At 39.2% G+C, this 24,332-nt stretch overlaps 1 protein-coding gene across 4 annotated transcripts in view; it reads left to right on the forward strand.

Annotated features, from left to right (window-relative positions):
- The first annotated feature begins 5,330 nt into the window (after positions 1-5,330).
- The window catches only part of LOC117216657 (G protein-activated inward rectifier potassium channel 3-like), a 42,225-nt gene continuing 23,223 nt past the window's right edge, over positions 5,331-24,332 (forward strand). Inside the window, exons 1-7 of one of the 4 annotated variants that reach the window (XM_033463557.1) lie at positions 9,839-11,207; positions 11,663-11,722; positions 19,488-19,602; positions 21,418-21,656; positions 22,786-23,059; positions 23,323-23,515; positions 24,046-24,267. In XM_033463557.1, the coding sequence (XP_033319448.1) occupies positions 11,035-11,207; positions 11,663-11,722; positions 19,488-19,602; positions 21,418-21,656; positions 22,786-23,059; positions 23,323-23,515; positions 24,046-24,267 (1,276 nt within the window). In that variant the 5' untranslated portion in view covers positions 9,839-11,034. Of the gene's footprint in view, positions 5,612-9,838; positions 11,208-11,662; positions 11,723-11,984; positions 12,059-19,487; positions 19,603-21,417; positions 21,657-22,785; positions 23,060-23,322; positions 23,516-24,045; positions 24,268-24,332 lie in introns of those variants that run through there. The other 3 variants (XM_033463548.1, XM_033463566.1, XM_033463575.1) reach the window with 3 other exon arrangements.

Here is a 24,332-nt window from a genome sequence, read left to right on the forward strand (position 1 = left end):
GTTTGGACTGTCTGTTAAAAAGGGAACAGAACACGGTTACACGGACGAATAACTTTGTATTTTCGTCTAAATTAAATTCCAATCGGCACCTAAGACGCTTCGACTGGGTACACGGTGTTGGCAATGTGGCAAGACTTTCACGTTCTTTAACGGGATTAATTAAAATAAGTGCAGATTTATCGGCAACGCAGTTCGCTACCGCTTGTACCGATAATTTAGTATTACGGGTATTTTTGCGCGCCGCTTACATTACGTACACGCTTATTTACATTGCATACATATGTATGTATAAAGCCACTTGTGCCGCTTACGCCAGTCAGGAGAATGTAGTGTGACACGTACTGACGTGTTGGCGAACAAGAAGGCGTATATAGCGCTTCTTTTTCTATTTTCGCCGCCAATCGCATGGAAATTAGCGAAGAACTTCGACAAACGCACCATTCGATTTCTCCTATAATTAACTTAGCCGGATTATCGCAATCTGAACATTTCCAATTTATTTCCAGAGATTTCTCTTTATCGTAGAAATGAACGAAACTGAGGAAACTGTTCATAGAGCGGAAACGATATGGGTCATTGCTAGCGTGAGCGAGTAATTATGTAAACGAGCGGGGAAAATAACTGGTGGCGAGAAACTAAATACAATCGAGCCTGTGAATGATTTCTTTGCGAAATATGCGTTATATTTCCATGATATTATTTAAAAATTTCCCGCCGGTACGCTTTCCTTCTAGAGCTGTTTACCAAGAAAACGTAGCGGATCAACAAAGCCCGTAGCTGTGAGAGCGCACGTGTTAACTAGAGGCGTATAGGAGCGCGCAAAGTTGCTTGTTGCAACAAGCAAAACGGTTTCACAGCCACCGATTTTCCCCGGTCATCAAACAAAGGCCAATCTCAGAGTTGCGCGTATAGAAGCCATTTTCCAGAATTCCCACTACCGACCCTCGCCGCCACTTCCCATTTCCTATTCATCCGTATTAAAAATGCCGTGCATAAAGCTATAAAAATATCCTCTTACAACAATCCAATTGTTCTTGCCAGCAATACCCACGCACCGACTACCAGGATCGCCTCTTATACGTAGAAACCTACAATCTGAAGCTGTCGTGAACCTCGAAACTCGTATACATCGTGGACCTAAATTCCTGATTAAAGTCGAAGATATTCTGCTAGAATTAAGCCTTTGACGTGGCAAGCCTCTCCATCGCAATTTTTTTATTTCATTTGTATCGTCGTTGATGATGCTTCGTTGTGTATATTTTTAACGTTTGCGGCGTAAGAGAAGTTCAGAGGGGATTCTGTGAAACGAAATAAAACGAAGGATAACAAAATTACGCTCGAGGTTTCATGCATTAGGTGATCACATTTGACAAGTATATTAAGTACACTTTGTTAAGTATACTTATGTATTCTTTGCTGATTGTAGACCGATAAGAGGTGGACGATTGGCCGAAGGTTACTCTAAATATAAAAATGTAGAGTACAACTTTTTCTCTTGTGGCCTCGTCTTAAAGAAAACAGCGGTATACACCGTTTGAAAATTTCATTTTCTCGGAAACGAAGCCTCGGACGAAAAAATTGTACTACACGTTTCCGACTTATTTTCGGATATAGAACAACCTCCTTGTCAATTATACTCCGTCTATTTGGGAATTAGGTGGATTCGTATATACTCGGCAAATTTTCAACCTCGAGGGTGATATTTTCTCGATTTTCGTCGTACCTTGAGTGGCACAGTGTATCTATTGCACGACAAAATAGAATTCAATCTCACATCGTTGTACGTAACGACGAATACACCGACGAAACTTGGAAAAGCGAACCTACACGCAATACGAATAATATAAAAATTGCAATAAAAATCCAGGTCGAAAACGTTGGCTAGAGCGGCTTCATATAATCTTATCTGTAGCTCTGCCCACATGTCAAGTTCTTCTACTAGCAGTACATTCGCACACGGCTCTATTTCCATGCGGCACGCGTATCAGTGTGACGTATTTTCTCACATACACACGCATAAACACATCTAAATATATACATTCACAGTTTGATAGGCGCGCTCGCGCCTACCTTTCCACACGTTCACGTGACACATTGAACAATGCTCGTAAAGTAGCGTACACGTTCGGCCACACCGTCTTAAAACACATTCTACTTGGCTAGTGTGGGTGTGCAAACGCGCGCGCCCGCGCGCGCGCGTGTGCGTGGATTATTTTCGCTTATACCGCGGCGCACGCAATCTCAGAAGTGGTTCTCGCGTTGACAGGTTCCGAGCGAGTTTTCGCCGACCACGAGCCACCGATCGGTCAGTGCTTCGAACAGAGGATCCACGATTTCTAGATCCTCCTCGTACCTCGTCTAACTTTCGCGCTTCGAACGATTTTCCGGTTCGTTCGAAACATCGTGCGATCGGACGCGCCTCCACGCAAGGATCCACGACTTCTGGATGCTCTTGAAACCTTTTGGAACTCGGTGCCTCGACAGAGCAGGGATCGATGATTTCTAGATCCTCCTTCGACTTTGTGCAATTCGACGCTTTGGCAGGCAGATCGACGATTTTTCGATGCTTGGCGAATATCGTGGAACCCAGACAGGAGAATCGAAGAGAAGAGAACGTTCTTGGAACTTTGTGGAATTGATCGACGAGCTCGTGGATCCTGAATTCAGCGCCTCGACGATTTCTCGATCCTCTTTGAACTTGGATAGTAGGCTGGAAAATTTCTGGACTCGCGTCGGACATCGCGGAACCCAGCGCCTCGAAGATGGGATTTTCGATCTCTGGGTGCTTTTTCAACATCGTGGAATCTCACCTTTAAAAGAACGAATCGTCGATCTCTAGATCCTCTTTCGATTAGAACGTCGCTCGGATAGACGAATTATCGAGTTCTAAATTCTTTCCGAAGACTAGTGACGTGCAGCGCTTGGAAAAAGGGATCGTTGATTTCTAAATCTTCTTCCAACACTGTGGCGCTTCTAAAAAGAGATCACAGATGTCTAGATGATTCTTGAATATCATCGAGGTACTGTTTCTAAATTATTCTCGACGTGAAATTCAGCTGAACTAGAAGAATGATGGTCATTATCAAGAAGCAAGATCCGACTGTCCGATATTTTGACGAAAACTTCGACAATTCGCGGATTCACTTCGAACGTACGACCAGCGGATAGAAAATCCAGTGGTTGGAAAAATTGTTCGTTTCCATATCTCGTTGAAATATCGCGTAATCCAGTGGTCGAGGAGGATTTCTAGATCCACTTCGAACATCATAAAACCCGTGAGGAAGGCGAAACGATCGCGTTCGTCGATACGAAACCGCGTGACTCGCGAGGAAATTCTTATGCAACGCGTGCAGGACGTGGTGCACACTTTGCCGGTGCTTAGGCGAACGTTAGAGCAGAGAAGGAGAGGAGAACCCGTCGCGAAGAATTATGAATGATCCTCGGAACGAGGATGATCGTGAGCCGGCCCCGTGTACCCGGTTGCTGGAAATAGCGTGCAATCTGCGCACGGAAACGCCGACAACTGGACAAATACGCTTGTTGCTCGCTTCGTTTGCTCTAAACCAACGTGCTATCGTTGAGTCGTGACGAAGAGGTACCTCGGACCGGTTGTATAACTATTCAAAGTGAAACTTAATACATTGTAGGACAGTGAATTAGTAAAATTAGAGGCTTTTTCTCTTATCAAGCCGAGGATCGTTGTTCAAGTGCTTTTGTTTCGTTAGTTGCGAGCCAAAGTGCTATCTTCGTCGAAGAAACTTCGATTACGCACATTATCCTCGGAACTTGATACATTAGTCGGTGTACGCAAGTTAATTAAATTTCTCTTACTTTGTCGATCTGAGAATCGTCGTGTCGAGGAACGGTTCTTGTTCTCTGTGTTTCATCGTTCACTTGCGACGAACAGCACATGTAAGTATCTACAGCAAAACTTAATCGCACAGAGCCGGCAACGGAAATTAATTTCCCTTTCTTATTCGTCAAAATATTGCCACGCAAATGTGAATAGCTACTTTATTATCATGGTGATCGTGGTCGACGGATGCGGAACAGTGATAAGGATGACGAAACGGGACGAGAATAAATGATAGCGTATGTATATACGGTCGCGGTTGTACGAGAAATCGTACGACGTTTTAACGTGGCCGTGAAACTCGGGACACTACTGTGAATCTAAAAAGTGTTCGTTTTGCATTGCAAATGAAAGAACGTTGCTTTAAAACGTAATTGTACAACGAACCTGTGCGACAGTACGATGGTGTTATCGATGGTTCTATTCTATACCCAACAAATATAATTGACGGTGCTGACCGGTTTGACGATAGGAAATTGTATATACACGTCGTACTCAGGAAATATGGTTATGAAATAGAAAAATGACTGGAAATGATTTCGCTGGGAAGAGGTGAGTGGCGTTCGTGGCGAATCGTAAATTCAGTTGACGTACAACGCGATGGTGCTAGTCGTTGAGGAACGTGTTTCGGATTATCGTTCGATTTACAATCTATGAATCAGTCACGCTGGCGACAAAAATCATTCTAGAAACCTCATGATCACGGATAACAACCGTCTCGTATCTCGTCGTTCAATGGTGTTCAAAAATCTGTCACTCTAAATCTTCGCTGAGGTTCTCGTACGATGATGTGACAGAGGATAAGCGAGAAACGTTTGCGAAAGAGACAAAATTAATTGGTAAAACGAGTTGCCCATTTCTGGATTCGTTTCGGACGTGTGTCGGGTCCAGTGGTTCGACAGATTTCCAAATTCGAAAAAGAAGATTCTCGTCGCCGTTGATACGACACGATCGCCGATCAGTCAGCGCTTTGACAAAAGGATCGTCGATTTCTAAATTTCGGATAATTAAAAGAGCCGGAAATTTCTAGATTTGAATTTTCAATTTCTCTTCGCGCAAGGACCGATGGTTTCTAGATTCTCTTTGAATTTATACAGAGCGTTCCAACAGAGAAGTCAAAGATCCACGCGGCATCTCTGAACATCGCGGAGTCAGTGTTTAAACGGAAGAATCGGAAATTTCTATCATCCTCATTGAGCTTTGTGAGATTCGGCGCTTTAACAAAAGGATCGATGCTTTCTAGAGCCTCTTTGACTTTTTCCGGGATACGGCGTTTCAACAGAGCCGCCGAAGATCTCTGCGGCCTCTTTGAATATCGTGGAAACCAGTGCTTAGACAGAGGAACCGACGGTTTCTGGAGATTCTGTTCGAACGCGGCATGAAATTCTTCTTTGTATCGCGTCGGTGAATTTGGCGAAGAAACTCTGAATAGGAGAAGAAAAGAGACACGGGAGGGAAATCGAGATCGTTGAACGAAATGCTCATGACTGAAAAGGGTTCTCTGACGAAAGAAGGAACCAACGAGGAATCGGACGAGCATACGATCGCCACCGACAACAACACAGTGCCACTGGACGAGTTATTGGTGAACTCGACGGTTCCTACGACCGCGGTTGCAATAAAAGTGTGCGATGACTCGACGGACGAGGCCGGAAGAGGCAACAACGAGAAGCAGAAACGCGGCATTCTCAGCAACTTTCAGAGAAGGACATTCAGCAGGATCAGCTTCAAGGGGGAGACCGGCCCTTTACTGAGCAGGTCATTTTCTATATTTCTTTTTTATTTATCTCTTACTCCCTGATATACAGATATATTATACTATCATTATTGTTAATATTATTATATTATACATTTTATTATTATATATGTTAAACGTGTATATATCGTAAGAATATTTAAATTATACGACTGAAGGATAATATTATGTATGAAATTAGTTGGTAACTTGGATCAGTTCCAAGGGAAATAGTAGTGCTCCACCGAGCAGGTGGACTTCTTAACTTCTTTCCATGTATATATTCTAGTTTATGAGATTTTTTAAATAATACAGAACGAAATTTATAGCTTGGACCGGTCCGAAGACAAAAATTGAACCTCTACTGGCCAGATGGATTTTTTAACTTTTGTATCGTTCATGCGTTTTAAAATGTTTCGATAATACGTATTTATTTATGGTTGGTGTATAATTTTGTAGGAAATTAATTCATAATTTGAATTAGCTTCGAAGAGGAGGTCCTCCCTCGAACAAACGAATTTTCTAACTTTTCTTCCTCGTACGTGTGTCTACGTTCCGCCTCGAGTGATATAGTTGAAAAATAACGTTGCACGAAATTGTTGCAAGAGTACGAAGAACGTTAAAAATATCTTTTCGTATATATGCGGAGATTTGTACATATCTATACATCCGGCACTGAACTTGGGCCTACATACTTAAACTATTCTCTACCAGCTACTTAAGCGAAATAGAAATAACGATATTTATCTTAATTACTTAATTTAACGAAAAATTGCAAAACTTACGACGATTGGTCAATGTTCGTTATACTTGTAACCACGTCTACCTATTCACGTTGACAGTAAAAATGTAAAATCGCAAGTGTCTCAAAGGAAGGTACACATACGTATTTCCTGGTCAAACTCGAAATATGGAAACGCAGGGGTTTCTAAGAAAACCGAGAATTCCCGTTTTTCTCCATTTTCTGTAAGTATACCTTTACTATTTTCACGAGAGATATAGGTGGATGAGAGCTTGGCGAGCAATATCGTAACTTTCAACGATGCAGTTAGCGAGGTCTCTTTACGATAATCTCGTCCTTCCTCTGTTGGAATCGCGAAATATTCGGAGAAACCAAACTGCTTGAGCGATTCGACGCAAAAGAAATTTTTGCAAGATATCAAAAAGATGGTGAAACAAAAGGGGAACTAAAAACTGATAAAAAGCTAGAACCACTAGAATAATAGAAACGATCGGTCCATAATTCTTCATAGACATTTTACAGATTTTAAGTGGACTTTTTTCACAGATTTGAATAGTAAACAAACTTATGTAACAATACAAAGTCTGAGACGGTCTAAATAGCTAATTCGTAATATTTCATAAAAATTCTACAGAGTATAACTGTAAACGAAGCTTGTTCCTTTCTTCGTGTTACAGATTTCGTTCGTACACTTCTCCATTTGATCCGAACGATACAAGTTTTACACGTTGGCCGTGCCTAGTTCTAGCGTCGAGTAAAACGTAGAAATCATTCAGAGGTCACTCAGAGAATGCACGCACTAACAAGAAATATTTTTCTATGTTTAATAAAATGTTTCAACAAATATGTTTTAATAAATATGTTTCGATGAAATTTTTCAAAAACGTATTTAGAAAATATTTGACCGCTGCGTCCTTTCATCAGCAATAGAAAAGATTATAAGTAGCCCTTAAATTTTAAGCCAAAACATATAATGCGAATTCTCAAACAGGTGGCGATAAGTTAGGTTGCAATTAATTGGTTGAACTGGTGTTTGCCTTCTTACTATGGATTTTATAGCCGGGCAATCTATTCTTCCTAATCTTATTTTAGAACGAATCCATTGAGCACTTGTGGTATTATTAATTAGCCTCTCTATGAGGTCAGCACCATAAATTTTACAACTTAGAAAACTTGTAAGAACATCTAATTTGAATAATTTTCTTGAATAATTTGATAGTTTGAAAGCTATTGAAATTCTATTCAAATTCTATTGAATTGTATTCTTTACGATAATCTTCTCGTTGAATCCTCCAAGGCACGGATAACTTATTGCACATTAGAAACGTTCCGCTTTTAACGTCACGAAACTCGAACGTGGCAAAAACAAAAATAATTCACACGGCCATCGAAGGCAGCGGGGAATCCATCTGGAACCGATCTTCCGAGGATCCATCGGAGAATAGCGATAATTGCGTGTGGAAGACGCAACGCGATTTTCGGCGGCGCCGTCGAAAATACACGCGACGCGACGCGTAGTCGTTCGTCGTGAAAACTGGATCACAATACGTGGCTCGCGACCCCGCGAAAATAGCGTCGTTCCCGTTTCCCTGCCACGATCGGCAGAAATCCTGCTTTTCGGGACGAGAATAGAACCGTCTAATTGCGGAAGACGCCTCAAACAGATAATCCTGACGCCGGCGTCGTTGGCCGTGTACGCGCGCACCATAAAAACCACCACGTTTCGCTTGAGGTTAATCGAGATGTTTTTAAGCAACGTATCGGTACCATACGGTTTCTTACTCCGCCCTCGCGTCGTACGAATGGTTTTGTTCGATCTTTGAAGATTAATCGCACTGTATTGCATACAAAGAGCCAGTTTGTTTTTGTTGGTCAGAAATGTTGATTGTTCACTCCTTTATGATGGCAGAGGAATTATTAGACGAAAATGTTTGTGTGTTTATGAGAAATGTAAATCTTCAGAAATGGATAATTTATAAAACGTGAAAAGTATAATACGCATTTAATGTAGTTGGCCTCGTGATAAAAAAAAGTTCCGTCTTCAATTGAATATAATTAGATCGAAGAGGCTACGAAATTTGACTGAAGAGATGCTATGTTCCATGCTACAACAGGAGATCTCTTTTTATACGTATATTATGGATTATTGTATCGGCCTTAACGGTAAAGTCGGTGCTAAATTTTGACAGTTGCTTTGAATTATCACAGGTCCGACGATATTTGCACATTTGGTGGCCTTGGTCCTGATCGAAGAATGGATTTCGGTATACAATAGGTTACGGTACGTAATAGCATTTATCGATTGTTAATTTAGGTCTATTTAGCGTTCTTGATTATAGTGGCAGATCTATCTACAAGAATTATTGCACGGAATTCGCATCCGTTTTAATTGATGTGTGAAAGTTTCCATATTTAAGTCCATAGCTTCTGTCCATATTTTACTGACTTTGAATTCCTTCTTTCTAACGGAACTACTATCTTAGAGAAACAGATGGGGTGTGGTAAATGTCTCGAGTTCAACTAGTTCTTACGTGAAACCTGAAAAATCTAATCCATTTACTCGGCTAATCCTTTAGTAGAACAATTTCTGTTCCTCCTGTTGCATTTCATTTATACCGATTTACGAAGCGGATCTGTTTAAGCAGGTCAGTTGTCGATAGTTGAAAACATGTCTCTTCTTATATTTTTATAAGGAGGATACAATCTACAAAATGAATTTCATCAAAACCAATTTATTATTTGTTACTTGTTTATCGATGCTTACATTAAACACAAAGCACAAAATCAATTTATTACTTATTACTCGTTATTTGTATTAACTAATGGTTAGTTAATATCTATACTTATCACTGTGCAACGCACAAGGTCAATTTTGTCAAATCAATTTACCATTTACCAATCAATCACATACAAAATCAATTTACCAATTGTATTTATTATTTGTTACTCGTTATTTGTATTTAGTACTTGTTGCTTAGTATTTGTACTTATCACTGTACAAGATCAATTTTATCAAAGTCAATTTATTACTTATATTTGTCATTTATTATATTCATTATTTGTATTTAGTACGTGTTGCTTATTATTTGCATTTATTACTGTATGATGCATTACTTGTATTTACTACTTGTTACTTATTATACCTATTATTATTAAAAAGCTTTATATAGTGTACGATATGTAGTTTAATAATTTTTAATCTATATAAATAATATTAGTCTAATAATATTTAGGCACACACTTTTCAAACAGGTGGCAACAGCTAACTGATTAAATCTACTGCTTGTCATCTACTACTTTAATTTGCTACTCGTTAAAGTACTGAACTCGTGCATCAATTAAACTTGTCATAAATGCATAAATATTCCCAGTCCATTTCAATTAAACAGAACCCTTAAATCTGCACGGTCATGAAAACGTATCGGCATCGCCAATGGCGAAAAGCTTATCCGAAAGCTTGATGAAGAGACGTTTCGACAAATAGAAATGATGCACCGGTGCAACGACTTGTTTCGGTGCGGTGTCTCTTGTCATCGAGGCTCCATCTCTAGCGAATGGAACGAATCTTACGGATTCTCCGTACGTTGCCAAATTGGCTAGTGCGAAGACAAAAGGGAAATCGCCAAGAGCAAGGGTCGAAGTAGAATCGTTTCAGTGTCGGCTGAGCCTCGGTTCGTTAACGTACTCGATAATTGGACGAACACCCTCAGCAACTTTAGTCGACGATCGCCAGTGCCCCTTTCCCTCTTCTTCTTCTTCCGCGCTACCTTGGATTTTTTTCAATGATTTCACCCGGTGACGCGACGTTCTTATAAATAGTCCGGCAAAGTGCGTAAATCAGTGCCCCGTTGCCTCGTGAAAGTTACTCCAGAAATTTCTTTTCTTTTTCATTTTCCCACCAGAAAACGAGTTCCTCCCTTCTCGCGATAAAAGATGAGAACGAACAGTGGCGAATTTGTTTAAGAAACACCAGGATAAAATATAAGGGAAATCGGTGTGAAGTGAACGATTTGGAGATTTTATTGTGAGTGAAAGTGACATAGTGAAGTGAACATAGAAGCTAGTGTGCGCGGGAAGATCGAAAAGATCGGAGGATGTGATCCGAAGGGGTCACAGGGCAGAGAAAACGCGGCAAGATCGAGAAGCGGATGTGGTGCAAACGATTGATCTGGATTTTCCAATGGCTCTGGACAGGCTGCGATATTTGGCTCTGACGATGAGTTCTTTATTCGTTGTGCTTTAAGAGCATCCGCTGGTGCGGTTCTCGGCCCCCCGCTCGAAGGTGGCTTAAACTTAGACGCCGAAATTCCGCTGCAACTCGGGTCGAAATACGAGTTGGATTCTAAGCGTGCTCAACACTGAGTCGTTGTTCGAGAAACACAGATTTTTTCTGTGTCTTCTTTCTTTTCTTTCTTTCTTTTTTTTTTTTTTTTATTTATAACACATATCGCGAGTAGCTGGCACTAAATAAGATAGCAAAGTCCACGCGTGTGGCTAGATCTACAAGCATTTATTTTTACCGATCACCGACCTTTCGTTGTCACGTTGCAAAGCAAAGAAAGAGAGGAAAAAAGAGAGAAAGATGATATTTAATCCGATCGATCGATCAATGATGACCAGTTAAAATAATTATCTGCACGAATCGTGTGAGAGATAAAAATCCGGCGTGTCCTTTGAAGAGAGAAAAGCAGAAGAAGAGAAAGAATGGATGGATCGACGTTAAAAACACTTTCACCGAGTTCCTCGGGATCCGGAAAGATCCACTTGGGCGAGGGAATGGCGTTATCCGGCCTACGGAGAGCGTTGTCTCAAGTGTCGATGCTGGTCGTTAAGGCGACCACGTCAGGGGAAGCTGCTTGGAGGGAAGAATTGCAGAAGTATGTCGCTTCTATTGCACGTTTTATTACATAAGAGTGATCATATTCATTGAAAAAACTGGATACATTAAAAAAAGTCTATTCTCTTATTATAATGATCTTATGATATCAAAGAATCTGTTGGGAAAAGTTCAAAAATACGGTCAATCATGAAAGTCTTCGTCTGCGTCGTATTATAGTGACGTTAAATCGATCGGAATAGAATTCCAAGTTTCACCGCAAGGTGCAAATTATTTTTTGCCAGAGAAACTAACTTCGGAGTTAGTTTCAAGCACAAAGCAAAATCTCCATGAAATATTGAAACCCACCAATCGAAATAATAAGATCGTTCGAATGCAATTCTTTTCCTTCAGATCCGTTTTGAAATATCTTTATGGAATAACCTACGTTTCGTTATAAAACACTTATTGCAACGAGAATACGATTTGTCCTAATGAAAACACGTATTTTTATAGTATGCACGAAGCACCTTCGAGATTGACTGTATTTCCAACAAAGAGTTACGACAACACCGTGTAAGTAGCATCGCACATTATCCGTCTTCATATTGATTCGTAGACTGTTTCATAAAAATGCGGAAGAGTAGCTGAACAGTAGCTATGTCGATGCAAATTGAACGCAAAAATTCTAATCTAGTCTTCCGTGGTGGCAAGCGTTGCTTTCCTGCATCTAAGCACAAACTGCACTTAGCATAAAAATACTAAATGGCTGCAATGCATAAAATATCGGATAACGCTGAAAACAGTATAGGTACAACGATCATCATCGTCTGGTGTAGCGTTTCGGACCAAGATGAAAGAGTCTGAATCAAGGACGACTTCCAATAGTCGAGTTAAGGCTCGTACCATCTCGTAAGTAACGTTCTTTAAACAACAATCTCTCTGAACGGTTTATATCATTAGGTTTATTGCGGCTAGTTATCATAATCACAGGCACTTTCTCGTCTGCTCTAAATCGTTCCGTTTTACGAACCGCGTGGGTCGGCCTTTCGAAACGTCGTTGCAAACTCTCTATTTCCTAATCGATCGTTTTACCAATCAATTACCTGTGAAATGTTCATATCCTCTTTTATAAACCCTTAATATTAACAGACTCATAGAAAATTGGACGCAAACATCCAACTACCTAACGAGATTCGTTTTCCAAGCTATGAAGTATATGATATAGGGTGTAACTGTTGATTGAATCGGGCAGAAAGGCGACTGTACGCGAATAAATACGTCGAGGATGTAGGATACAATTTTCTCAATCGAGGAGGATCCGTGTTTGATCAAGTTTACTCGAAATATTTGCCCGATTCTTCTGCATCTAGTTACTGTCCCTGACAATCGTCGTTCCTTCAGGTTGACATTTCTAATTTACCTCTGCGTTTAATAAACAATTTAACAGCAATTTCACTTATCGCATTTGACGATCGACAGCATAGGAATTAAACGGAATATTTATACACGACAGATTATTACCTTCTGACAAAAGAAATCTCATCAGGTGTAAAATTCAGTAAAATAAAGGATAGAGTGGAAAATACTTTCAACAGTTTTTCAAATACTTTTTCACGCAGGGTCACTGCCAATTGCATCGCCAATTGCAAAACACCTCGGCTAGTAAAATTCTAATAGATTTTTGGTGAAAAAGCTAAGGAAGAAAGTAAGCAGAGCACACAATTGCCTTCGAGTAATTATCTCGCGAATCCTCTACGAGCGTCAGAGTCAAAGGTTATGAAGTTTCAAGTTATCAAGCTTTCCCCAGGATTCGTTAAAGCGGACAGGTTCCTCTCGAAGGGAAAAAATTTCTCCGACTTTCCAGCTTCGTCAGTAACAGTAGCCCGAACAGGTGTGGAAGTCTTAATCTATTTTCATCTCGGGTCAATATGTCAGGGTTGAAACTGAACCGAAGCACACGAATTTAGAACGTCGTTTGCCAGACGAACGGACCAAGCCAAATCGAACCGCGGTCTAGGTCTCTTCGAGAAAACCAGTACCAAAAGTCCGAATCTATCGGGTTATACGCTTTCTCGTTCGTCTGCGGAAGTTGGAAGACCTAGCTAACCACTTAAACTAGTCGATAAACCATAATTCTCGATTCCGATCTCTCATCCATGAAGATATTTCTACTCTTCGAAAAAATCTTCAAAAGAAAAAAATGAACTGAGAAAAAGAAATATAGAGAATCCTCCGAAAATTCATTCTATGAAAACCTTCATCAGAAATTGACGAATAACGACAAGTTTGTTATGTTAAGCCTTTTTTAATAGTCATATCGTTTTAAACCATTAACAAAGGAACAATTTCCATTAAAAAGTATAATTAAATAATGGTAAATTATTTTTCAACGATTACTTTTAAATATACATAAAACGAATACATGTATTAAATGGACGAAGAGGAATGAATCGGAAATGGTGAAAATAACCGGCTCGTCATTTTTCAATGCAATTCAGAAATTTTCAATTCGCTTCAGGAAGAATATTTCGCATAAAATTGCATCTTCTATTTTCGACTAAGTGTCCGAGTAAAAGCTCCCTTTCTTTTCCTTCCGTTTTTCATCTTAATATTTCTTCGACACATTGAATTTCCATATTTGAATAATTGAATTTCTATTCACATTTAATCACCAACAGTTCCAGCGTTAAGAAAGACGCTGAACTGTGATATTCCTAACATTAGAGACACCTCTATTAATGTACGATAACAAAGCAAACGAAGCTCTCTCATCATCTTCCTACATCCGAAAGACAAACATCCTGTCTACCACTCGGCGTCCACGTCCAAGTATCAACTCTGACGTCGGGCGGACGCGACGCGTCGGTTCGACGAAGAAAATCGCCTGACTCGTGGCGAAGTGTATCAGGGGCGAGGGAAAAGAGACAAGTTCAAAGAGATCATGTGGACATTGCCAACAACCTTAACGCTTTTCGTACGAGTTTCTAGATTTCAATAATCCGTGGCTACGCAACGCGTCTATGTAAACACTGTCCCTAAATTTCGATTCTGTCTGGCTGAACGAATTTTCCGAGTTCCGCACCATCGTCTGCTTATTTCTGGCTGATTCGATCAGAAATACACGCGCCTGTCGTCTGGCTACTGTCCCTGGAATTCACAACATCACCCCGGAAACTCTGGATAGCCGCGGACGCGGGATCTTCCCCATTCGCGTTACACGGTCGCGAAAGTTGCTTAATTACGTCGAGTAACTTAAAATTAGTTCGAATTACTTGGCCAGTTCGGATTTTCAAGTTCGAGGAACTCGCGGTTCTCCGTGACAGCTAGCTCGGATTTGGAAACGTCGCAAGATCCATTTTTGGTAAATATACCGAGGAATGGACAGAATGCGGAGAATTCGAGCAACATTCGTAGGAATTTTAAGTCGTTTTCGACGACTTGAATTGAAATTCGCGAATTTTCTGACGCTTCGAATGAGAATTTTTGGCGTTTTCGCTTTGAATTCAACTTTGCGAATTCTTGGACGCTTTGAATTTGACTTTGCGAAGTATTCGGCGCTTTGAATAACAAAGTTTTCGATTTTTAAGCGTCTCGACTCTACATTTTGCAGCTTCTGAGCGATTTGTGTACAACTTTGCGAATTTTCTCACGCTTCCAATCAAAATTTTTATTTCTCCGAGCGCTTTCGATCAAAAATGTTGCAATTTATAAATATTTTGAATCCATATTTATATATCGAACGCTTCAATTTCGAATGTTCAAATTTCCGAACGCATTAAATAACAAATTTTTCATTTCTGAACACTTTGAATTCAAACTTCTAGATTTCCCAGCGTTCTCAAGTTAGAATTGTTTAATTTTCAAACGTTCCCGGTTGAAGTTTCTTAAACTTTTAAACGTATCCGACTGTTGAAAATTTTAACGTTTAATATTAATATTTAAGAGTCTGTAAACGTTTCTAGCTCGAAGTTGTACATTTTTGACCGGCCTGAATACAGGCTTGAAACTTTCAAACCTGACCAGAATTAAGTTCTAAAAGCTACCGAGACTAGCATTGGAGATGTCTTGATTTGATCAGTATCGGTAGGGTTCCGCGTTAGTATTTATAACACCGAAATATCGCTCTAATTATAAAATCTAGTATCACCTCGATATTCTGAGATCTTCTATTTCTTTTCTACGGCATCATCGAACGTTATAGCGAACCGTGTTCCTCGTTCGTCACAGGGAGCATTCGTTTATACCGAGACGCTATCAGTTGCCAAATTGCGTACTCTACGCTGTATTTCAGCTAACGTCAGAATTTTAATGTATCTAGCTTAACTTCGATATCCACTTGAAACATCCACTTTGTCTCCGATCGTCCAATTCTCTGCCAAAACTTGCTATAAATCTTCTTCTTAGAATGACATCTCTCGATGATCGTTTCTTTATCGATCGCTCAAAATCAAATGAATCTTTATCATTCGGATTACAATCGATTTTAATATGTGTGAAACCTATCGATTTCTTCGCAATACGAATGTTATTGACGTTCGACGAACGAGATCTGCGAATAGAATAGGCCTGTACCGTGAGCAAAGATGACTTTTCGCGGAGATAGAATCGGAATCGGTGTATTTTTAGCAAAATGCTTGAAGTTAACTTTAGGAAGGATCAACCGATCAGTTTGCCTTGTTCAGACTGCTCTTGGTTCGTTTTAACGATGCACAGCTGAGAATTATTATTATATTATCGAGAGATATTATTATATTATGATATTTGCAAGTTACGTTGTAGCTTCAATCCGAGTGGCAAAAGAGTACGCGCGAATTTGCATTACAAATCTTTGCATGGAAAATAGTCTGCGTTTTTTAATACATTTCTTTTCGTAGAATTTAAATAGTTAAAAAGGGATAATCGACTTTTTGAAATATTTGGCTTGGGGAACATCCTGTTTAAATGTTCGATAATAGTCAATCAGCTTATTAGATCTCTACTTATCGTCATATTGCTTTTTCATATTCGAAATATTTTCAAAGTTTTGACGAAATCGCTCTGCATGTTCTGCGGACGGAAGACAAGTTTTAAAAATATATCGAAAAGATTCTTATACAGGGTGGTTGGTAACTGGTGATTCTACGCGAAAAAAGAAGTCGAAAATATAGAATAAAAATTTGTTTTCTTTAATTTTTCATCGAGACAACGATCTACAGTGAGATCCGTTATAACGTACCGCACGCGTACCGAGCGAAAATTCATAGTCGATTTTCTCGAAAACAAAGCCTCGAACGAAAAATTTTTATTCTATATTTTCGACTTCTTTTTCGCGTAGAATCACCCCCTTTCCGCTTGTACCACCAGTTACCAACCGCCCTGTATATTTAAGATAGATTTCAGATTCCTTATTCCTTCAGACTCGAGACATAAAGAATTAAGAAGATTTGTAACAAATGTAAGGGATCTGTCACGATATATCACAGCATAAATCTTTACAGAAGTCATGTTACATATAAATTCTCCCATTATTTAATCACAATAATTAAAAGTCCGGCAATGAAACGATCAACAGTACGTGCTATGAATTTAGCAATTAAATAATAATACAATAATCAGATAGGAACTATAGCTGGCGGAAGAGTCTGATTGTAAAGTGGAATTCAGCGTAAAAAAAAGAACAAAGAATATATAACAATACCTGTTGTTAAGATTGTAGTTCACTACGAACATTTCGATAAATATTTACCGTAACGTCGGTGACTCGGATGAAACAGGATCGAGCAAATATTTGGATATCAGATTTCGTAATACTTATTTTCACGTTGGCGAAAAAGCCTATGGGACCAGGACCACTTAGGGAGCAATCGAATTTACCGATGTTTGCGAGATGACAACAGCTGCTGTGAGATTATTGAATTCGGTAAAACGATATTCGATAAACGCTTCTTCAAGCGTTTCATTTTCTACGACGAAGTACCGATTCGAATACGAAACAGATATTCCACGGGAGGACACGCGAGTTTTCTAAACAACCATGAAAATATGAAAACTATGCGCCGCCGAAAATATTCGATATTCTTGGTGACTTTGCTGTCTTCTGTTCGAGGAGGCAATCTGAGAAACTGAATAACCAAATCGTATTTAGACTTTGAAAATTCAATCTCCGATGATTATCGTATGCAATTCTAGGTATTATCATCCTGCTGAAATTTATTATGTTTCGATCTCTTCAATTCTAACGTAGAACAAAATATCCAATGTTTAAAGAATAGAAGGAAAGATCGAGAATCTTTAAATGGAAATTGCGCGTGTTAGTGACTGTTCCTTTTGTATCGTCGAGTTTGAAGAAATTTGTTAACTAATAAGAAAGTAGGATTATCGAAGGACGCGTAATTAACGAAGCTATTAAGATAAAAATTGGATTACCTCGATGCATAATTAGCCGAGTAATTCGTTGGCTGAAGATAAAAATAATATTCAGCGCAATAAACGATTTCGTTACGTTACGCGATTTGTAGAAAAATTGTGAACGAATAAATATCTTCGCTGTTTTACCATTAAACCTTAACACGTTGACTTTCGACTGGTATTCATCGACGGCCCATAGTATCAAATATTTGACAATGATTAAAATTCGATAAGTTTCCAGAACTTAGAAACGTTCAACGATGCCGATAACTGAGCTAACACGAACAGTAACACCTTAGAACACACAATATCAAATACTTTAGAAAAATTAAACGTTACGTTATTATATTTCAATCTGTCGTGACTCTCAGGGGAAAACCCACATACTAAATTAACTGCATAGCGGTCAACATGTTGATGTTACGCTAATAATATAGTGAAGACACGAGTGAACTTCTACCTACGGTACAATACTAAATGTTTGAGATCGAAGGTCTGACGTCGAAGGTATGAAAATTGTCTTCTTCGAAACGCAAAGAGGAACTAAAAATTCAACAAGTGCGACGGGCTTAAGTGGAAGTGTAATTCTTCGAAGCTGTGATTCATAGTAATCACGTGCGAATTATTGGTTAGAAGACGATGCTTTTAAAAGTTGCTCGCAATTAGGGACGAAGGTAGTGATTCATGTAGAGACGGAAGACTATCAGGACTCGTTTGTCTGTCGATTTTCTGGCAGATTGCTCTAAATCGGGCCATCCCGGCGCGTAGGAAACGCGTTCAGCGGTAAATTATGTCCTTTGGCATTAGCCTCAGTGTATTTCGAAGCAGACCGTACGACCATTTTAAACGGCCTTTAGAGAAGCCGTGGGAGGTTTTTAGCTGGACGTCTCGTTTTCTGTCTCACGCGGAACACAACCCTCTAGGACGCGATTTCTTTCCATCAGGTGTGCGTAGAAACGATCCGACGTAGACGAAAAAAGAACGAAGGATGTCAGTGACCTTCTGCGAAAACCGGCGCCTGATATAGAACAGAGGTTCTCGGTCTCTGGCGAGAAATTTGGAGAACAGAAATAGCGCGCTGTTTTAATTTCTAATTGTCCAACTTGATCCAGGGTCAACTTTTCATTTGCAAGTTTTTTTTTTAGTTTGTCTCGTATCGTCGAACCGTGTCTTTTTCCGATATCGAGGTTGTAAAGGAGAATTCGATATTTCTTTCTTTCATTTTCACCTGACAATTTTATGAAATCTTGAGGAAATTTAATAGAAGTCTGTTCGTGTCTCTGATTTATATAACAAAGTTCTGGAAAACATCTACTTGTCAGGTATTCTAATAATTTTCCTTGTACTTTGATAAAATAGCGTGCAAATTATTTTGCAGTTTCCAACGTTATTGCGTCTATACCTTTAGGCGTCGTTTTAATATTGGGTCAGCGATATGTTACATTCCAATAAAACAAAGTATATATCTGCAAATACAATAGAGATGGAGCACCTTGTTTTGACTATTACGAGTTTGTCCAACATTTTATATAATACTTTATATAATCGTCTAATATTTTACAAAGACCTGGTCCCTAATAAATTCGATTCTACTGAAACAAAGTACGTATCTGAAAATAAAGTACAGATAAAGTACCACGTTTCGATTATCTCGAGTTTTCGGATATTTTATATAATACTTTACGTAATCATCTAACGTTCTACAAGGACTTGGTTCCTGATAAGACGAATCCGAGGAACGAAGCAAACTACATGTCCGAAAATAAAATAAAGATAGTTTAATCCATCTTAATTATTTCGAGTTTTCTAATACGTTATATAACATTTTATATAATTATCTAGTAGTTTATAGAAGCATGTTCGTAAGATCGAAGTAGCGAAACAATTAACTAACGTCGCAATTCGACTTTTAAATATACGCAAAGTACTCAACGCTGCTTTCTGCTTTCAGATACCGGCAAACAAGATTCAGCTCGCGACGGATACGCAAAAGAGTGGTTTTCAAGCACGGCGATTGCAATGTCGTACAAGGAAATGTCGCCAAGAGACGGCGCCGTTACCTTCAGGTAATTTTAAAGTATTTCTAAAAGCGTACGACTGTAGCAGTTTCGTTTTAAGAACATATATACAACGTTCCAAGGCGATGTCACGAATTTCCGCCAGCGACACTTAACGATCACGCTACAAGTTTTACGCCTCCTTTTTACACGAAACCGTACGAACCTCATTTAGCGTAAAAACGCGAACTTGATTTATCTCCATCTATTTTCCGAGTACAATTACTTGCCAAATTGTCGTCCTTCTCTATAGTCGATGTTTTCATGTAATTTCTATATTCCGGTTCTCTAGAAACGTTTATTTCTCGAACGTGTTAAAATTAGCGCAATTGTTATACTTTCTCGATGTTCTTAACGGTCCATTTACTCTTAAGTCGATAATATCGTTTTATTGAAAGTTTATGTTAGATTGATGAATCGTTGTGGTCTCAAATAAGATTTTCTATTGTACACAGTTCCTTTAGAATATCGAGTTTAATCGACAAGAGTAATTTTCTTTTCTTATTCGATGCGCTTTCTCAACGATTAACCACGTACTTTGATTATTCTAAATTTATACAAATTTTCAGTTCCAGACTTTTTACTTTCATTTTTTTCATTTTTAAACGGAAGATTCTTTGGTTTGTCGATTTCTGTTAGAACAACGTACGTATTGAAAAATCGTCTAGATGAAATTCTCGTTACACCAAGATGTTTCCAATAATTTCCATGTCACTTTTTCTAAATTGAAAGCTTCGTAAAAGAATCGTAGGAATTATTCACGATAGCCGATATCACCAGGTCACAATATCTTTGTTATAAATCAGCCTGACATTCGATATAAATAATTTGTAGCGCAAATTGCTTCCTTTTCGACCCAGATACGTCTATGGTCATTTTAAAGGAATTTTTCCACCACCATGCGATATATTCCTTGAGATGGATGGCAATTTTATGAAAACTACCTAACAACAGTTATGAAAACAGTATAACAATTTAATCGATACTTTCGATGTACGCTTCAAACGGAAGAAAACTAACATACTATACTTTAAACAAACATAAGATGATAGACAGTTCAATGACTGACATGGACTTGTTAAATTTAACTCTTCCAGAAATAATATTTTATACGTATTAATACTAGCACGTAATAATATTTTATACGTCAATTTAATATTCAATTTAGTATGCATGTCAAAGGAACTCATAACACGTACAAACGAGTACGAGGTGATTCCTTATAAAAAAATAAGAATAAAATGTGTAATAAAATGTTTTTATTTATGGTTGAGTTTACGAGAAAATCGAGTTTGAAAATTTATCGGGTATACTCGAACGTGGTTAATTTCGCACTAGACAGAGCTAAATAATCAACAGCAGGTCGTTCTACGTGTGAAAATAAGTGGAAAATGCGTAGTAAAATTTGTTCTCAAGACGCTTCGTTTGCGAAAAAATAAATTTTCATATTTATCTTATTTAACTACCAGATCGATTCTTAACTAAACATATTCGAACTCTATTTTCTTGAAAATGAAGTCTTAAAGGGAAAAATTTTATTTTTTATTTTTTACTTACTTTCGCCTCTACGATAACGTCTTATCGATCGCTTACTCATATCCAATCGGTAGTTAGCCATGTTCAAGTATATTCGATAAATTTGCAAGCTCGATTTTCTCCAAAACTAAACCTTAACAACTGAACAAGCTTTATCGCATATTCTCTTCTTATTTTTTCATCAAGAAATCATCACGTGCCTGTTTGTACGTGTTATTCGACCGCAGCCTGTATAATCAGACGATTTCAAATTTTCATCGAAACTATATTTTTATGTAACCTTTTCAGGATATTTTCACGACGCTGGTGGACGCACAATGGCGTTGGACTCTGCTGGTGTTCTCCATGAACTTCCTACTGTCATGGCTCGGTTTCGCCCTGATATGGTGGCTGATAGCGTACAGCCACGGCGACCTCGACCTGAAAAATCAGAACAATCCAAACATAACGTTCACCCCGTGCATCAGGGAGATTCGTGGATTCACCAGCTCCTTCCTATTTTCCATCGAGACGCAGCACACGATCGGGTGACTACCAATTATCTTCTATTATTACCAAGCGTAATTTATATCGGATCAGTGACTCGAACGAATTAACAACGCGGCCGATTTCGAAGAACTATACCCTTCCTCCCCTGATTAATTAGTTAAGTTAATTGGTCGTGCGATAACGTTGGGGCTCGATGCGATCGTCGGTAATTTTCTTAGAAATCTAGCGAACGAGAGGGAACTTATTTAATATTCGTAACTCTCATTCGAGGTACAACAGCGGAGTTACCTTGCAAACATTGCGATTGGCAAGATTGAAGAACTCTGACCTAGAGTAACCCAGCAAACTGGTGAAATTAATCTGAGATTAATTGCCTCGGTACCTAATCTTAGGTCGCGTACAGATTGTAGTACCACTTTACGTCATCTAGAGATTGTAGATCACAGATACAGATAATCAGGAGAACTTGAGCCGCAGTTTGCAATCGACTAAACGATAAGATAAACGAATTTTTCTACGGGTTAAGTGCAACTTGTCAATTCACTCGGATCACTCTGAAAATTCGAATTCGTTCATTAGACACCTAAAAGTGGTGATTTTCTTTTTGTAGCTACCCGAGACAGTCGCCTGAAAATCCTGGGACCAGCCGTACCTCCGACCTGAAGTCGTAGGTCGTAGTAATCCAGAGATTTGGATAGCACCAAATGAATCCTTGAAACCACACAGTTTTCAAAATCTCAAGATTCTCAAAATCTCGCACTTTGCAAATTCCCGCGATCGCGTGGTCTTACGAACTGCACAAATTCAGGAAACTTACGAAATTTTTCGAGTTCTTACGGTCCCGAAATGTTAAGATTCCCCGAGGGAAGCTTTAAATTCTTCTCGTAAGATGATTGGAAAATAAAAATTTCAAAAATCTCGAAACCTCAAACCTACGGTTCCCTACGATCCCAAAATCTTCGTCAGTCTAAAATGATCCCACGATCTCTAGATAACCTTGAAGTTCTACCACGATCCCCGATTGCCCCATGGCCGTTCTAGAAATTCTATGCTACTGGGCTCCCTAAGCTTCGGTTTAATTAATTTGGCTCCACCGGATCTTCTACGGTTTCGTTTTTCACTTTCTCCCTCGAGATGAAGCCATTCTAACAGCGACAAATATCGTAGGTACGGGTCGAAACATCCAACAGACGAGTGTCCAGAGGCAGTGTTCGTGATATGTATCCAGTCAATGACAGGTGTGATCCTGCAGGCCTTCATGGTCGGCATAGTTTTCGCGAAACTGTCCCGGCCAAAGAAGAGAACGCAGACGTTGCTGTTTTCAAGGAACGCTGTGATCTGTCAGAGGGATGGACAACCCTGTTTGATGTTCCGTGTCGGTGACATGAGGAAGAGTCACATCATCGAGGCTCACGTCAGAGCCCAGATGATCAAAAGGAAGGTGAGTTTCTATTTCCTTCGGGTTGAACGTGCAAAACGAGCACGTTACGTAACGTCTGTTTGTCCGTCTTTTTTTTTTTTAACCGAAGAATCCCAAAGAGAAACTTTGTTTTTGTCATTCACGCGCTTAAATTCTCCTCTATAAAGTTGTCTCGATTCGATCGAAGGAACTTCGTCCAGCGCCAATTTCTACGAAATTCTACTTTATTGCTTTCATCCAGGATCAATAGTATAATGATCTGATGGCGTCAACTATACTTTCAGGTTACCAGAGAAGGAGAACTGCTGCCGTTCTTCCAAACAGAATTGAAAGTGGGCGGCGATGGCGAGGAGGACAAGATATTCTTTATTTGGCCAACGACGATCGTTCACAAGATCGACGAAAAGTCGCCTCTTTATCATATATCAGCCAGCGATATGCTCAGGGAACGATTCGAGATTATCGTCATGTTGGAAGGTAATTTAATAAGCAGGTCCCGCGTATTAAATTAACAAGGTGAAAGTCGAAAATACGAAGCAAAAGGTTTTCGTTCGATCGCGTGAAACAAACCACTTTCGGATTAAATACGAGTAAATTATCGCTGATAGATTATCTCACGTGCGAGGATTAGTTCAAAATCTAAAACAAAAGATATCTTCGTTCGAACTTTTTCGAAAAATCGAATTTGAAAATTCGTCGAGACAATCTTTCGTTTTTATTAAGTAATTATTATTATTTGATAAACTTTTACGCACTAATTTTCAATCGATCGAGGTCTATTTTCTCGACAAAGAGAAGCTTCGTATGACTTATGTTTCCGCGTCGAATCAGTCTGTATGATGAGTAATTGAACCATCAGTTGCATAACACACTGGATGAATCAGGAAGATAAATTTCTATAATTTCGCATTGATTACAGCTGTCGTTGGACCAAATTTCAGGAAACCTTATGTAGTTAATGAGTCAAAAAGACAAGCAAAATTTCTAAAATTCCTCGTCAATTGCAGGTGTCATCGAATCAACTGGCATGACGACTCAAGCCAGGAGCTCGTACCTGCCGTCTGAAATTTTATGGGGACACAGATTTGAACACATAATCACGTTCAAAAAGGAGACTGGGGAATACGAAGTGAACTATTCCTTGTTCAACAATACGTACGAGGTTGACACACCGTTATGCTCAGCGGCTGATTTGGACAAACTTAGGACGATGCAACGATCGAAAGGAGGTACGAGCAAAGAAAAACTTCTAACAAGCATGAATTCCCAACTTCGTTAAAATTCTTCAAAGAAT

This window comes from Bombus bifarius, unplaced genomic scaffold (genome assembly GCF_011952205.1).
Source record: "Bombus bifarius isolate JDL3187 unplaced genomic scaffold, Bbif_JDL3187 scf7180000007966, whole genome shotgun sequence".
NCBI lineage: Eukaryota > Metazoa > Arthropoda > Insecta > Hymenoptera > Apidae > Bombus > Bombus bifarius.